The sequence below is a fragment of the Xyrauchen texanus genome, chromosome 19 (genome assembly GCF_025860055.1).
Source record: "Xyrauchen texanus isolate HMW12.3.18 chromosome 19, RBS_HiC_50CHRs, whole genome shotgun sequence".
NCBI classification, from domain to species: Eukaryota; Metazoa; Chordata; class Actinopteri; order Cypriniformes; family Catostomidae; genus Xyrauchen; species Xyrauchen texanus.
Window position 1 is genome coordinate 24,690,853 of NC_068294.1, and position 17,953 is coordinate 24,708,805.

General features: G+C 45.6%; 1 protein-coding gene across 1 annotated transcript in view; it reads left to right on the forward strand.

Moving 5' to 3' along the window:
- The first annotated feature begins 14,684 nt into the window (after window positions 1-14,684).
- LOC127659557 (platelet-derived growth factor C-like) overlaps window positions 14,685-17,953 on the forward strand; it is a 69,924-nt gene continuing 66,655 nt past the window's right edge. The window contains exon 1 of the mRNA XM_052149425.1: window positions 14,685-15,541. Within this exon, the coding sequence (XP_052005385.1) occupies window positions 15,376-15,541 (166 nt within the window). The 5' untranslated portion in view covers window positions 14,685-15,375. The remainder of the gene's footprint in view (window positions 15,542-17,953) is intronic.

Consider the following 17,953-nt stretch of genomic DNA (forward strand, 5'->3'; position numbering starts at 1 on the left):
TAGAAAACAATGGGGTCAAGCCATGTTCAAAATGTTCGCATTTATTCAGGAAGCCTTTCCATAAACATGTAAAGCAGTCATGAACTATTGATTAAAGTTTTCTCATGGTCCCTTCCCAGGCAGCCGGGGGCAACATTGACAAAAGCTGACAAGATGACACCATGATAGCCTCTTATTCTTTTAAAACTTTGTAACGGGGGTTAAGATGGGCAAGGAGGAGGTGAGAACTGGCTTGTTAATATAAATAATAATTTAATGAAAACTTAAACCAAAACATAAACACACACATGACGGACATGCCCGTAATTCTCTCTCTCTCGAACCGTCTTCACCGGACGCCTTTATCCCTCGCGCGCCCCATCAGGCCGATTGGGGACCGGGCGTGTGACATTCTAGCCCGGCCCCGCACCCCTCCGTTCCACAAACATTAAACACTTAAATCAGGACACTAGTTTCTGCAAAAAATTATAATAATTATAATAATAAACTAATTATAATAAATAATAATAATCTTACAAAATGATAAAAGTTTAAGTTTAAACAATCTTACTATGCAAAAAGTGAAAACTTGACACAAAAAACTTGGCACCACTTTCATTAATTGTTTTTTTTTATTAATAAATAAACAAAATGTCTCTTACAAAAAATATATATATATAATTTGGGTCTGTTCACACCGAACTAATTTTTGTGTATGTCTGCTGTGTTTTTTCAATTTTTTTCTACGTATAAATGCTAGACGGATTGCCACATCTCCTTGTTTTTCTGCGTCTCGCTAAGGAGCGCCACATTTTTTAGATGCCATGTCAGGAACTGTGTTGGGAGTAATGTAATTACAGAGAAATTAGTTACTGTAATATAATAACTTTTTAATAGGGCTGTCGATTTAACGTGTTAATTCAGTGTGATTAATTTTACAAAACATAACCTGTTAAAAAAATTTACACAATTAATCGCACTTCCCCCAGACCATAATAAGAATGAGTCCTGAGAAATGCAAGCTCGTAGTACCACCTGTTTAATCCAGAGGGCAGTAAGTGAAATTTCAGCTCTATGAGCAACGCTTTATTCAGTGAAGAAAAAAACCTTCAGCAGCAACAACACAAACATACGTTACGTACTTGCGTTCAAAACACTTGCAGGAGCACAAATGCGAACTAAGGGATCTCAAGATGTGTTTAAAGATTGAGTATTAAACTATATTTAACTTGACGCAGTGACCTAAACATTTTATGTTTATGATGCAACACACCCGAGATGCTACACATGCATGTCTGATGCATTATTCCCAGCTTTCAACTTTGTTTTGAAAATGTTTTTGTGGCAGCGGGGGCGTGGTCAAGCGCCCGTCCAGGAGAGAAAAGCGGTAAGGGCGCTCACACCTGAGCTAAATTATGTCTAACACCTGTCTCTAATTGCAGTAGCTTGAGGAGAGCGGCATAAAAAGCAGCAGCAACAGAGCCCAGGGGAGAGCCCGACATGAAGGCCAAGAAGCTATTGTGTTATATTAGTGTGTGAATTAGTGTGTGAGAATTAAAAACAACCTTACCTGAACCCTGTTGCTGTTTCCGTCCCTTCCTCACTGGAAACTTGTTACACTGGTGCCGAAACCCGGGAATTTGCAGGAACAGTGGTCCAAAGCTATGGAACAGAGTCGCCCCATAGAGTCCTCCCAGCTGGCGGAAGTCCTCCAGTCCCTCGCTACGCTCCATCAGGGCCACCAACAGTCTCTGCTTGAGCTCCGACAGGACAAGGATCGTCAGTTCTTTGAGATCATGCGGGCTCAAGCAGAGGACTGGCTTGCCATCCGGAGCCTCCTCAGCCAGGAGGCTGCCCCAGACACGGCCGCGACCACGGACACCCACGCCACACTGCCCCCACCCGCGCTACAGAAGATGGGGCCGGCAGATGATCCAGAGGCGTTCCTGGACCTCTTTGAGCGCACGGCGGAAATTTGGGGTTGGCCACGCGACCAGTGGGCAGCCCGCCTCGTCCCTCTCTTGTCCGGGGAAGCACAACTCGCGGCACAACAACTTCCGGCAACAAGCCTCCTGGCTTATACCGACTTGAGGAGAGCCATCCTGCAACGGGTTGTTCGGACCCTGGAAGAAAGTTGCCAGCTCTTCCGGGCCATGAAACTGGATAAATCCGACCGCCCGTTTGCATTCGCCCAGCGGCTCCGTGATGCCTGCCGGAGGTGGCTGCTTGCGGGGGACCGCGACGTCGAGGAGCTCGTCGATCAAGTGGTACTGGAGCAGTTTGTCCAGCGCTTGCCCCGGAAAACGGCGGAGTGGGTCCAGTGCCACCGCCCGGCGTCGCTGGAGGAAGCTGTACGACTCGCGGAGGACCACATGGCGGCGATTCCAAGGGCGGATGAGCCCTCTCTCTCTCTCTCCCTTCCCCTGTGTCTTCCCCTGTTTTTCTCCCCTCCCCTCTGCCCTCTCGCTCTGCTCTCTCCCCAGGGTCCGTTCCTGCCCCCCGCAGGCGCGGAGGATTCACGAGACCAACTTCCCGGCCGTGGGAGAACCCGCCTACCCCTTCCCCGTCCTTCAGCCGCTCTCCTCCTCAGGTGGGGGCGCCCGCCAGCACGGGTGCGGCCGTGGCGCCTGGGCTGGTCTGCTGGAGGTGCGGAGACCCGGACCACTTCCGGGATCAGTGTCCGCTGATGGAAATAGGGACGGTGGTGCGGGTCTCCGACTTCCCGCAGGCTGCCCCCGATCGGGCTGGAGCATACCGTATTCCGGTAAGGATCCAGGGGGTACATACCAAGCATTGTTGGATACCGGCTGTAACCAGACCACCATCCACCAACGCTTGGTTCAACCCGGGGCTTTGGGATTAGCTAAACTGGTGAGGGTGAGGTGTGTGCATGGGGATGTTCACAAGTATCCCATGGTGACTTTGGCGATTAAATTCAGGGGAAAAAACCATAGTGTGGAGGCAGCGGTTAGTTCCCGCCTCACCCATCCGCTAATCTTGGGTACTGATTGGCCGAATTTCAAAGATATTTTAGAGGGTATTTGTGCGGATGGGTCCTGCATAAAGAGGTGTGCGATGCTTTGGCAGGGGAGGCAGAGCCGGGGCTGTCCTCGGCTGCTCGGAATGACAAGGGAAGGGCCGAGGTGGCCGCCCCTCCTCTCAGGGAATTCCCTGAGGGGGACTTCCCTCTAGAGCAGTCGCGGGACGAAACCCTTAAACATGCTCTTGGCCAAGTGAGAGTAACTGATGGTCAACAGCTCCGGCCGGGCATCGCCATTGCATACCCATATTTTTCGCTTATTAAAGATCGGTTGTACAGAGTGACGCAGGACGCTAAAACAAAGGAGGAAGTGACACAATTATTGATTCCACGGAGCCGCCGGGAAATGGTTTTCCAGGCGGCTCACTATAATCCTATGGCCGGTCACCTCGGGGAAAGAAAGACACTTCTCCGTCTAATAGCCCGTTTCTATTGGCCGGGCATTGGCGGTGACGTCCGCAGGTGGTGTGCGGCGTGCCGTGAATGTCAGTTGGTAAACCCACCGGCCACCCCAAAAGCGCCTTTGCGCCCCCTTCCTTTGATCGAGGTCCCCTTCGAAAGAATTGGAATGGACCTCGTCGGGCCATTAGAACGGACAGCACGCGGACATCGCTTTGTGTTAGTCCTAGTGGATTACGCAACGTGATATCCGGAAGCAGTGCCCCTGAGCAACATCTCCGCACGTAGCGTTGCAGGGGCACTCTTCAAAATAATCTCCCGGGTGGGGATTCCGAAAGAAATCCTCACCGATCAGGGCACAACGTTTATGTCACGTACACTTCGCGAGCTTTACAAACTATTGGGCATTAAGTCGATTCGCACTAGCGTTTACCATCCGCAGACTGATGGCCTAGTGGAGCGATTTAATAAAACACTAAAAAATATGATTCGTAAGTTCGTACACGAAGACACTAGGAATTGGGATAGGTGGCTCGACCCCCCTGTTATTTGCAGTACGAGAGGTCCCACAAGCCTCCACGGGGTTCTCACCGTTCGAGCTGCTGTACGGCCGACGCCCACGCGGGGTCCTCGACGTCATCCGCGAAGCTTGGGAGGAGGGACCTTCTAATAGTAAAAATGAAATTCAATACGTTCTTGATCTTAGAGCAAAACTCCACACACTGGGGAAATTAACACAGGAGAATTTGCTCCAGGCTCAAGAACGCCAACGCCGGCTGTATGACAGGGGTGCTCAGCTACGGGAATTCGCACCGGGAGATAAAGTGCTTGTATTACTCCCAACATCGAGCTCGAAATTACTCGCCAAGTGGCAAGGACCCTTTGAGGTCACACGACGAGTAGGGGATCTCGATTATGAGGTTAAACGTACCGATAGAGGGGGCGCGCGTCAAATATATCACCTCAACCTCCTGAAATTGTGGAGAGAAGAGGCGGCCTCTGTGACGTTGGCAACAGTAGTTCCGGAGAGGGCGGAGCTTGGACCGGAGGTAAACAAAGCCCGCAATCTCAACACCCCGGTTCCTTGTGGAGACCACCTCTCACCGCGCCAACTCGCAGAGGTTTCCGAATTACAAAAGGAGTTTGCAGACGTGTTTTCTCCTCTACCGGGCCGCACAAACATCACACATCACCATATCGAGACCAAGCCGGGCGTGGTGGTACGTTGCCGCCCCTATCGCTTGCCCGAACATAAAAAGAAAGTAGTTCGAGAAGAATTGGACGCGATGCTTGAGATGGGAGTAATAGAAGATTCCCACAGTGATTGGTCCAGCCCGGTCGTCCTTGTTCCCAAGAGCGATGGGTCTGTACGTTTCTGTGTAGATTATAGGAAAGTCAACGCGGTGTCTAAATTTGACGTGTACCCAATGCCCCGTGTTGATGAACTGCTCGATCGGTTAGGTACGGCTCGATTTTATTCGACCTTGGATCTAACGAAGGGTTATTGGCAGATCCCCTTGACACCAATTTCCCGTGAAAAAACGGCCTTCACCACGGCGTTCGGATTACACCAATTCATGACGCTTCCTTTCGGTTTGTTTGGGGCACCAGCCACGTTTCAGCGCCTCATGGATAGGATCCTCAGACCGCACACTGCTTACGCCGCTGCCTATCTAGACGATATCATCATTTATAGCAATGATTGGCAGCGGCACATGCAACATCTGAGGGCCGTCCTGAGATCGCTGCGGCGGGCGGGGCTCACGGCAAACCCGAAAAAGTGCACGGTTGGGCGTGTGGAGGTACGGTATCTGGGGTTCCACTTGGGTCATGGCCAGGTGCGTCCCCAAATTGACAAGACCGCGGCGATTGCGACTCGCCCTAGACCCAAGACCAAAAAGGGGGTGAGGCAGTATTACAGAAGATTTGTGCCTAATTATTCGGATGTCACCAGCCCGCTGACTGACCTCACTAAAAAGGGGGCTCCAGATCCGGTCCAAAGGTCGGAGCAGTGCCAACAGGCGTTTACACAGATTAAAGCTGCACTTTGTGGGGGGCCGCTTTTGCATGCACCTGACTTCTCTCTCCCTTTTGTTTTGCAGACGGACGCTTCAGACAGAGGGCTGGGGGCCGTACTCTCGCAGGTGGTGGAGGGAGAGGAGCGCCCAGTGCTGTACATTAGCCGGAAGCTCTCCTTGAGGGAGACTAAGTACAGCACCATAGAGAAGGAGTGTCTCGCCATCAAGTGGGCGGTCCTCACCCTCCGATACTACCTGCTGGGGCGGGCCTTCACCCTCTGCTTGGATCACGCCCCACTGCAGTGGCTCCACCGCATGAAAGATACTAATGCCCGGATCACCAGTTGGTATCTGGCCCTCCAGCCTTTTAAGTTCAAGGTGGTCCACAGACCGGGGGTGCAGATGGCTGCCGCTGACTTCCTCTCCAGAAATGGGGGGGAGTGGTAGGCAGGCCGGATGACGCCCCGGCCTGAGTCGGGCGGTGGGGGTATGTGGCAGCGGGGGCGTGGTCAAGCGCCCGTCCGGGAGAGAAAAGCGGTAAGGGCGCTCACACCTGAGCTAAATTATGTCTAACACCTGTCTCTAATTGCAGTAGCTTGAGGAGAGCGGCATAAAAAGCAGCAGCAACAGAGCCCAGGGGAGAGCCCGACACGAAGGCCAAGAAGCTATTGTGTTATATTAGTGTGTGAATTAGTGTGTGAGAATTAAAAACAACCTTACCTGAACCCTGTTGCTGTTTCCGTCCCTTCCTCACTGGAAACTTGTTACAGTTTTATTCATTTTTTTAGCTATGACATGTCTCTTCATAAGGAATATTGTTTGATTAATGTTCTGCTTTTGTTGGCAAAGTTTATATTCATAAATGTAAGTATGGTGATTATAAACCATTAGTTTTAATTTTTAATTCAGAGGTTCAACAATACCTAAGAGCAATTTCCAATTTTAATAACAAGAAAGCTGTAAAGTATATTGAAATATGTAAACAATTTGATATTTTTATTAAACTGTTTATTTATTTTCCTTTCTGTTGTTGTTTGTTTTAATATACCTCTTGGATCTAGATGTAAAAGTTTTGTAAGCATTAATAAAAAAAAATGTCTGACGCAGGTGTAAATTGACGGGTCCTTAAACAAGCCCTCATAATAAATCTCCAACTGATTGACAAATTCACTTGTGAAATGGATTGCTGTGAACTGTATGCCAATAATTGGCTTATGTTCAATAATATGGTAGTAAACAATACATTGTATTCTAAAGCTGCTTTTTGAATTGTCTTATCAATGATTAACTGTTCTGCCACAAGAATGTAATGCATTTTAATTATCTGAATATGTTTGATTTATATTTATATATATATATATATATATATATGTGTATATATATAAAATAAAAATATATATATTTTACCTTTAAAACAGCTAGTGTATTAAAGGTTTTCAACCTTTTTATAATGAACGCCCACCTACTTCATTCCCTTACCCCAGCCTCTGAAGTAGTGATATAATCATATTTATTATCAATCTAAAGTATTTCTGCCTAAAGTACAGTTAGCATTTCTATAGTTAATTCAAGGGTGGTGATGTAGAATTCTGTGCCGAATTAAAATGGTTTCCACTTTTTGTGTCTTGCTTCTCACTTATTCTCGTAAAGCTGTGAGTTTAAGAGCTCAAGCATTAAGAACTTGCACTCGCGCTGCTCTGTCCATTGAGCCGTATCCATCTACAGAGCCATACAGGTGCTTTGGCCGAGGTAGTGCCTCTGCCTTTGTATTTGACGCTGCTAAACCAGATACTTCAGATGCATCGCTAGACTTCAAAATCAGTTTATCCGTGGTACAAATACGTACCAACCCATATAATTGAGAACCAACTGATATAATCCATCCAAAAAACGTTTTAATGCAAAGAGCAACTTGACAATAGATTTGATTATTATGACTGATAAACGCCCCACATTTGTAACCTAATGCCCCCCTCTCTACTAAATTGCTCTCAGCGCCCCATGGCATCCTTTAAATGCCCTCTGGGGGCGGTACCGCCCCCTTGAGTACCTCTGACCTAATTAGTCATTGTAAGGGAGAAAAGTGTGTTGCTGAATGTATAACATAAAGGAATATTTTTCACCCAAAAATTTAAAATCATCTCTCATCATTTACTCACCCTCAAGCCATCCCAGATGTGTATGACTTTCTTTATTCTTCAGAACACAAATTTATTTTTAGAAGAATATCTTAGCTCTGTATGTCCATACAATGCAGGTGAATGGTAGCCAAAATATATCTCCTTTTCCACTTTGCATTTTGTAATTGCAGTCTCTATGCATGTTCATGAGTTCAAGCTCAATTACACTTCCTAGTGCTTGACACATGTGCAGAGCACTAAATGGCACTAGGAAGTGTGATTGATCTTGAAATTATGATCACCAAGGAGACTGCTGATGTCAAGATTTATTGTGGAAAAGGAGTTATATTTTGGTCTGTTCTCACCTAAAACCAACTGAATCGCTTCAGATGACACTCGAGTTGTGTGGATTACTTTTATGTTGCCTTTATGTGCTTTTTGGAGCATCATAATTTTGGCCACCATTCACTTTCATTGTTTGGACCTACAGAGCTAAGATATTCTTCTAAAAAGCTTTATTTGTGTTCTGCAGAAGAAAGAAAGTCATACACATATGGGATGGAATGCAAGTGAGTAAATGATTACAGAATTTTCTCTTTTGGGTGAACTACCCTTTAACCCTTTAGGCTAAAATGGGCCGGTGGGTGGGCCCACAGAATAATTTTGCAGTCTTGACCAAGACAAAATAGGTATCGTTTGAAAGCTTAGAAGGACTACTTTCCAATGCATGCAGGCATTATGACCAAAACTGAACCAGTGCTTTTTTTATAAATTTGGTTAGACAAATTTATAAAAAATAAAATAAAAAAGATTGCACTGCACATTTTATTGCTATCAATAAAACATCAAGCTGTTCAAATAGCCATGTGTCATATGTTATTGGAAAGCTCTCGAGAGTAAAATAAAACCAGCCTATTTGTTTTACTCACAGACAAAAATATAGCAAGTAATAGCTAAGTATATGTATGTCTTTGACAATTATGTTGGTGTTGCTTATAATGCACTTATAACTTCATGGAAAATAAATGGAACATATCACATGTCAATATTTAGATGAGGTGATTATATTTCAAAGGAGCCCACAAACAAGGTAATCAGATGCTTAGATCATTAGATAATTCAAATGAAGCACAGTGTTACATGTGGCCACCAGGAGATGGTGCCAAGTAAATAACACAAACTCTTTGATGCAGACTCATTGCGTCAAAAGGCACTCATTCTCTGAAAGCTTCACTAGGATGCTGTGCTGAGAAAAGCGCTTTGGGAACACTCCTACATTGTGACCAGCTGTGAATACGTGTGTAACACGTCAATGAACATTGACCGGAATTTATAGCCTCGGCTGGTGAGATCATTGGATGCACCTGTGGCCAGGATATAAATAGACGCGTCACCAGCGTGTCGTCAGATCCATTTTTTTCAGAGCCCATTCTGTGTGTGTGTGTGTGTCTCACAAGCCTGTCACAAACTTTCTTTCCTCTGCTAGGAGTTAGAATTTGGTTAGGCAGTGCGCAGTGAACCTTTTCTCCTTTCTCTGCTTTCTATAAATATACATATATAAATAGAGAGAGAATGACTGAGAATCAGAGTAAACGATGCGTGTTCCCTTGTTTACACTCTATTGCCGAGAGGGACACGCATCAGTTTTGCTTTGTTTGTTTGGGGGAAGAGCATGCTGCTCTCGCAATGGAGCGGGGCTGGTGCGAGCAATGCGATCTACTTTTGGGCGAAATGCTTCGCGCTCGCCTCGCTTACTTCCGTCAGTCAGTGGCCACTCTTTCATCGTGGGGCTCTCGCATATATCTGGCTGAGAAGCCAGAGATGGGTCCGTCCCCATCGCTCGCTCTCTCCCCAGATCCAGCTGATCCTTCTCGTACTTCATCCTTCTCGTTGAAGTGCGCCTTCGTTTCACGAGGGGGGCGCTGAACCTCTGTACATTCCACGCATAATAATAAAGCGGGTGAGAAATGACTCGAGGTAGTTACTTAGGGTGTGACCGGACTACTTGTTAGCCACGTGAACAAGAGAACACCCCCCCAAACGCTCCAAACTATAAGACAGAGTTCACTCTGTACACTGAAGGTAAATAAAAAATTACCTTCAGTGATGCCGCCGGTCGAAGAGACGCTTGCGGGCTATCTCTCGCCGGGCTCGGCATCCTCATTTAAAAAGCCCTCTCTCCCCACAAAGCCTTGCAGGATGACCTCCACTTTAGTGGGGAGGGCTTATCAAGCAGCAGGTCAGGCTGGTGCTGCTCTGCACACAATGGCTGTATTACAGGCTTACCAGGCTGACCTGCTGGATGACCTGAGTGTGGGTGCTGCGCTCGACGAGCAATTTTTTCTGAGCTTCGTCGAGCCATATATCTTACTCTCCACGCGACCAAGCAAACAGCCCGTGCTATTGGCCGGTCTATGTCTGCCTTTGTCAGTGTGGAGAGGCACCTTTGGCTCAACCTTTCGGGCATCAGGGACAAGGATAAAGTTTTCCTCCTTGATGCCCCGGTTTCGCCTACTGGCCTATTCGGAGATGCCATGAGCACATTATCTCCAGGTTCCAAGAGGCGAAAAGCCACGAGAAGGCCTTCGGGCATTTCCTCCCTCGCCGCACTCAGGGGGCAGGTCTGTCGGCCACCCAGAACCGCCTTGATCCTGTTAGAAGGAAGGCTCAAAAGCAAAGCGTGGCGAGTCGTGCTCCTCCTTGCGGTGACTGGGGACAGTCTCGTCGCCCTCAACAGCCGCCCAAGCAGGACCTCAGGGTCATGATTTCTAAAAGAAAGAAGCCCTGATGGTCTTGTACCCAGCCTTGTGGGGGTAGTTCCCCTCGGGACGGGGCGCGTGTACCATTCTCTTTGGCCCTCCTGATACCCTCACGAAACCTATTTACTCCCGCCACCTTTGGTGCTTCGGGTGATAGAGGCTTCCAACAAAGAGTTGGGTGTACCGATGCTGCCTGCCTTAATCCAGGACGCGGAACACTTAACACCCCCTCAACAGGAAGTCTTAAATTAATACCCATCTCAGAGTACCTGGCAGCGTGGAAACTTCTGCCAGATATTTTTATTTGGGTCCTAAGAACAGTAGAAAAGGGCTACAGAATTCAATTCGCTCGCCTCCCTCTGTGTTTCAATGGCGTGATCCCCACTACCGTAAACCGGAGCAGGCATTTCTACTGTGAAAAGAACTGCAAAATATCTTGGTCTAAGGGGCCATAGAACATGTTCCCCTTCCAGAGAAAGAGTCAGGTTATTACAGCGAATACTTCCTGGTTCCCAAAAAAAGTGGGGGGTTGCGTCTGACCTTAGATCTTCAAGGCTTGTACTGCCCAGTCAGGGTGTTCAAGTCCAAGGTGCTAACTGTCAAGATGATCGTGTCACAAACCCAACATCACATTTGGCTGGTCAACATTGATCTCATGGATGCATATCTTCATATAGAAATTCCGCCACAGCACAGGAAGTTCCTGAGGTTCGCTTTCGGGGGCGAAGCCTTCCAGTATCGGGTTCTTCCATTTGGCTGAGCCCTATTAACCCGCACATTCATGAAATACATGGATGCAGCACTGGCTCCTTTGCTACTCCAGGGCATCCGCATTCTGAATTACATAGACGACTGGCTGATCCTAGCACAGTTCCAAGAACTGGCAGTTCAGCACAGGGATATCGTCTTAGCTCATCTGGTTTCTCGGGGTCTGAGACTTAATGTCAGAGAGCGTTCTCTCTCCCACCCGGGGAATCAAATATATGGGAGTTATATGGAATTCGATCACGATGCAGGCACAATTGTCTCCCGCAAGAATCATTTCCATTTAGAACACCAATTTAGGTCAGGCTAGGTCAAGGTTGCACTGCTCGTCAGTATCAATGAATACTAGGTCTCATGCATCTGCGTCCTCGGTGATCCCTTCGGGCCTTCTGCACATGAGACCGTTCCAGCTGTGGCTAAAACCAGGGGGTTTCATCCAAGGGCCGGTCCCCTAAGGCAAATAAGGTTTACGCGCCGCAGGATTCGTTCCCTTTCTATGTGGTTCAGACCCCGGTTTCTTACCTTGGGTCCCACTCTAGGTGCGTCTCGTCGTCACAGGTTGCTAACGACAGGCGCCTCCCTGACGGGCTGGGTAGCGGTCTTAAGTGGTCGTCCAGCTCAAGGGGAATGTGAGAGTCGTCAGCTCGGTTGTCTCGAGTTAATGGCTCTATTTCTGTCCCTGAAAAACTTCCTCCAGAGGCTGCCATGTCTTGGTGCGGGTGGGCAATAGAGCGGTAGTCTCTTACATAAACCATCAAGGAGGTCCACGTTCACGTCAGCTAAATTTCTGGCACGTCGGATTCTCCTTGGGGCCCAGGGCAAGCCTCTGTCACTCAGGGTAGTTTATATCCCTGGATGCCCGTATGTGGGAGCAGATTTACTGTCCAGACAGAAAATACCGAAGGAGGAGTGGAACAAATCTGGGTGAGATTTTACAGGGCAGAAGAGGACCTCTTCACCTCTACTTCTCCCTGAGTAACCCGCCCCCCGGGGCTGGACGCGGTGGCGCATACATGGCCCAGAATGTGCCTGTATGCATTTCCCTCTACTAAAAGTTCATATGCAGATCCAGTTAACTGCCAGATTGCTTCAGTTCTGGACTTTTTGCAGGAAGAACTGTCAGCATGCACATGCCCTGCCACTCTCAGGGTCTATGTGGCCGACATTTTGGCTTGCCACACCTTGATGGATGGGGTGCCCTTTGAGAGGCATCCCCTGCTAGGACCATGACCTCTTCATAGGACTTAGTAATAGTCCTTGAGGGTCTGTTTGAGACCCCCTTTGTACCTCTAGAGTCAGCGCCTGACAGACTTCTGACTCTCAAGATGGTTTTTCTAATGTCAATTACCTCTCTAAAGAGAATTGGGGACCTACAGGCTCTATCTGTTTTCCCAGCCTGTTTAGAGTTTGCCCCAGGAATGACCAAAGAAAGTTTTCACCCTCATCCTGACTACCTACCTAAGGTGCCTTTCGCGACCCTACATCAGGTCACTCTCTAAGCCTTCTGCTCCCCGCCATTTGCAACGCCGGAGCAGCAAGGACTTCACAGACTGTGTCCAGTCTGTGCCCTTTAGTCTTATGTCCACCGCACTAGCCAGTGGCATAAGTCAGGGCAACTATTCGTTTGCCATGGGAGCCGCAACCGGGGGGCGGCCACCTCCAAGCAGACTATGTCGCATTGGGTGAGGGATGTTATTGTACTGGCCTACGAGGTGCGCGGTCAAGTTCGCCAGTAGGTATCAGGGCTCACTCCACCAGAGAGGTCGCATCCTCTAAAGCCTTGGCTAGAGGGGTAACTTGCAGCAAGTTTGTGATGCGGTAGGCTGGTCCTCTCTGCACACATTCATCAAATTTTATAGTTTGGATGTTCATGCTACTCCAGGCTCTTGAGTCGACATCTCAAGCTCATGTCTGAGACCTCTCGCGTTCTTGTGAGCACACTTCACAACATTGCTCATTTGTATTTACACATTCCACAACATTTGTCATCGCATCTTTGGCCCCGCCCACTGGCTCGCCGTTCAAGTCAAGAGAGCAGGCACTTGGAGCCTGCTCTCTTGACTTAGTTAGAATGGCTAACTATTCCTAACAACACCTAAGGGGATCCATCTGGTCTATTCTGGATTATTTTTTAGATATGCAAGTTACAACTCTTAAAGAGAGAATCAATTCTCTTTCATTCTGCCCATGTTGCTTTGAGCACAAACATGTCATGGATGCCTTCTTTAGCCTATCTGCACTATTTTTTTCACTATTACTGTAAACATTGGACATCTTTGACAATGGATGTCTTTGACGATGGTTGTCTTCGACTGCTTCTGTGTATTTGCGCCTCAATGAGCCTTCAGTATGAGTGCATAATTTCAGCATTCTTTGGACTATGTATGTGTGTTTTTTGGCTCATGTCAGCATGGATTGCTTGTGAGCAATATGATTCAAGGTTTGCACAGGAACTGTTACTGAAGGAGGGGGCAGTTAAAAAAACTTCAAAAAATTAAGTAAACCATTTCAATCATGAGTATTTCGTATGTCTTGACTGTTTGCTAGTTTATGGTGCTGAGTGTTAACAGGTGTGCTTGAGATGAACAGTTTAATATATTCAGATGCAAGGTGTTGGACGTGCTTTATGTGTAAACGCTGCAATTTTGTTTTATAATGCTCTTCTAATTGAGTTTGCTGAATCTGAGTGGCTGCATGATGTTAGCCAGTCAGAAAATTGGGCATTGATGTTGAAGTTTTAAGGAGACGCTTAAGAAATATAGACATTATTTTGAATTTGTTGAGCAAAAAATAAAACCTTTTCTTTGAAAAGTGTATTAAAAACTAAATTAAAGTAATAAGTAATGTGATTAGTCCTACTGATAAATCAGAAAAGTAATCTGATTACAATTTTAGAGAAGTATTTGTTAATTTGTAGTGGATTACATTTAAGTAACATACCCAATACTGGTCAAGAACTTAAACTGTTTACAGCGAAACACCTGCATTCTGCTCGATTCGTGGTGCTGTTATTTAGTGCTAGGACACGTTTGGTGTGAAGTGCCCCTTACAATTTTTATTGTAATGGTGATTCCAACAATTTACTCTATAAGGCTATGATTTTATATGAGTAACAGCAACTGTAATAATAACTGTATTTTGGCAGAAACAATGGTTGCCATAGTACTTTTTTGAAAGGGAAAAAGGCATGAAATCATTTGAATGAGCACAGACCCACCCAAACACACACACACACACACACACACACACAAATATGCTCTCTCTCTCTCTCACACACACACACACACACACACACACAAATATGTTCTCTCTCTCTCAATCTTTCTCTCTCTCTCTCACACACACACACACACACACACAAACACAAAAATATGTTTTCTCTCTCTATCTCTCAATCTTTCTCTCACACACACACACACACACACACACGGACACACAAATATGTTCTCTCTCACACACACACACACACACACAAAGACAAATATGTTCTCTCTCTCTCTCTCTCTCTCTCTGTCTCTCTCTCTCACACACACACACACATATGTTCTCTCTCTCTCTCTCTCTCTCTACACACACACACACACACACACACAAATATGCTCTCTCTCTCTCTTACACACACAAACTTGTGGTGTGGTGCAAATGGGAGAAATATAGTATTTCACTCCAAGCGACTGCAGCGGCAGCTACAACTTCTGAATGGTCCCCGCCTCGAAGTTTTACTTTATGTCTAGCACCTGTTGTGTCGCCAGTCGGCCGTCTGCGCTAGTCAAACATTCGGAGCCACCGTCTCAGAGACCTCGCAAGACATTAATTTCCTTCAGAAAGCTGGACGCGAAGCATTATAAGTGGTATTTAACCCAGAGTCGGTGGCATGTTAAACTGTTTGGAAATTAACATTTTTGGAAATGTTTTTGTACAACTAATGGACTATGTATTTCTGCAGGGGAAAGTCGAACACTTTGCAAATAATCACGTGTTTGTTTCGCGTTTGGACAGAGCTTCGTAAATAGTGAGATTACAGAAATACTCATTTTTAAAAGTCCTCATGAATGCTTGTGCACGAGAGTTTTCACAGAGTAACTTAGCGAACAGGTGCGCGCTCACAAAGTTACACTAAATATGCACTGCAGCGGTCAGCTTTAAATAGATGATTTACTGCTAACTTTCCACAAAGAACTTAACGCAGAAAAAAAAGAACTCTGACCAATGAGGATTATGTGGACTTTACTTTGCGCGTACTTCTTACAGATGTGGCCAAAGTTGGATACCCGTCTCAGAAACATTTTTTCTGCATGGTGAAACAACACTTACAAAGTGCCTATAAGCACCGACAGCCACCATTTATCCAAATGATTCCGCTGCTTCTCTTGATTGTCATATCGTCTCTTCATCAGCATGAGTCGGTGGCGGAATCGAGTCACATCATTAAGACCCACGCAAGTACGAAAGAACAAAATGGTAAGTTAAAACAGTCGCGTGGTGTTTCGATTTCTCAAACTTCTGATGGTGCCATTCAACTTAAAGCTCTCGCAGACAACTGCAAAACCTCTTGGGACACATTGAGTTTACCTTTGCAACGAATGGCCACGTTTTATGTGGTTCAAACAGCGTTATGTTTAGTAGGAAGTTGACGTTACCTTTAGGCTTTCATTCGCATGAAACACATCTGTGTGTGTACTTAAGAGTCGAAAAAAAATCTCCTGGTAACTGGGTCCCCTGAGGAGGGATTTCTCACTGATCGCAGAAAGACTCCATTCATGAAGTGTGGGGAGCCCTGGGGCCATGTAATTTCTTAGCCTCTGAATCCCACCAATGCTCACAGGTGAACTAAAAATAAAATAAAGCCATCGTTTCCATTCAACTTTGTCTGCTCTGAAAGTTAACACAAACTAAGTGCAGAAGTTGGTGGGGACAAGCAAAATGTCGCCCATTGCGCACCATTAACAAATGTAAACTACTACTTCTGTTGACTTAAATGAGGGAGTGCCCCTAAATGTGTCCGCAGTGAACCAGAGTAGAAATATTCTCAAACCACTTCTCTGAGCTTTCATTGTATCATTGTTTCTATATAGAACATGTCTAGATGGAAGCAATGTTTATATGATCTCTTTTTTTATATCTTAATTATTGAAAGGAAGCCTATGAAAGTATGAAAACCTTCCTATTCAGAAACAAGCATGCCATACTGAAATAGTCAGATTTCAGTGCGTCCACATGACACACATCCCATTTGACACTGTTTGTGTACCTAATCTTGTTCTGCCCTCCTTTTTCCCCTCAAAAGTGCCGTAATCTTGTAATCTTATCATGGAGGCAAATTTAATTGAATTGGCACATTAGATCTTGAACATATCTAGTCATCTTGGGTCAGAGTTGTGTGCCAAGGAAGACCCATGTGGTTGCCATTTGATAGGGTAGTATTCTCTGCCAAGGGTCTCTGAACGGAGATTTTTGTTCTCAGACTCCCTTTAATTGCCATAACAGTAGATGCTCTGTCACAGCCATCTCTGGTTGCTGTTGATAGAGGCAGTTCTTCACCACTGATCTGAGGCTGGTTTTATTTTGAAGCTGCAATGTGACGTTAAGGTAAGGTTAAAAGGTTACTCGGCCAACTTTTTTCAGGTTAACCTCAATAGAGGGTTCACTCAGCCAATATATATTTGTTTTGTCTTTGGTAACCTCAGAGCCCTATCTGTGAGACTAAAGTCTCCCTTCACTGAAATTGAAATGTGTTCTTTTTAACTATACTGGATTTCTTTAGGAATTTTCCTTTCCTACAGAACTGAATGTGTACTGGCATTCACTACCAAAATAATGAGCTTAATTGTGATGAATTGTTTGAACCTTTTGACAGTCCTAATGCTTTTACTTCAAGTTTCTGTTTAATAGGTTTGACAATTTATAAGTAACCCTTAAAGGGATAGTTCACCCAAAAATTTTAATTCTCTCATCATTTATTCACCCTCATGCCATCCCAGATGTGTGTGACTGCAGAACACAAATATTATTTGAAGAATATATCAATTCCGTGGGTCCATACAATGCAACTGAAAGAATGCCAGAACTTTGAAAGTCCAAAAAGCACATAAAGGCAGCATTAAAGTAATCCATAAGACTCCAGTGGTTTAATACATATATTTGGAAACATGGGTTTGAGACAGATCTATATTTAAGTCCCTTTTTACTATAAATTGCCTAGTAGGTGTTGTAATGCACTAAGAATGCAAATAGCCAAAATCCAAAGTAGAAGAATGTGGAAGTGAAAGTGGATATTTATAGTAAAAAACTAAGGGCTTTAATATTGACCAGTTTCTCACCCACACAAATTAGGAGTGGTGGTGGTGTAGTGGCTAAAGCACAGGGCTGTTAATCAGATGGTCACAGGTTCTAACCCCACGGCCACCACCATTGTGTCCTTGAGCAAGGCACTTAACTCCAGGTTGTTCCGGGGGGATTGTCCCTGTAATAATTGCACTGTAAGTCGCTTTGGATAAAAGTGTCTGCCAAATGCGTAAATGTGAATGTGCTTTTTGGACCTTCGAAGTTCTGGCCACAATTAATTTGCATTGTATGTACCTATAGAAATATTGGTTTGTGTTCAACAGACGAAAAAAATGTAATACACATCTGGAATGGCATGAGGGTGAGTAAATGATGAGCGAATGTTCATTTTTGGGTGAACTATCCCTTTAAATAATGTGAACTGTAAGCAGCAGTATTTAGTTGATAAGTTGTGCTAATGGATGTTTCCAATGTTCCATCCCCACCAGTGAATCAAAAATCACTTCTCGTCACAGCGCTGACCTGACCTTCAAAAGATTAACATATAATTGTTACAAGTGACTATGCTGAAGTTTAGACTTTTTACTG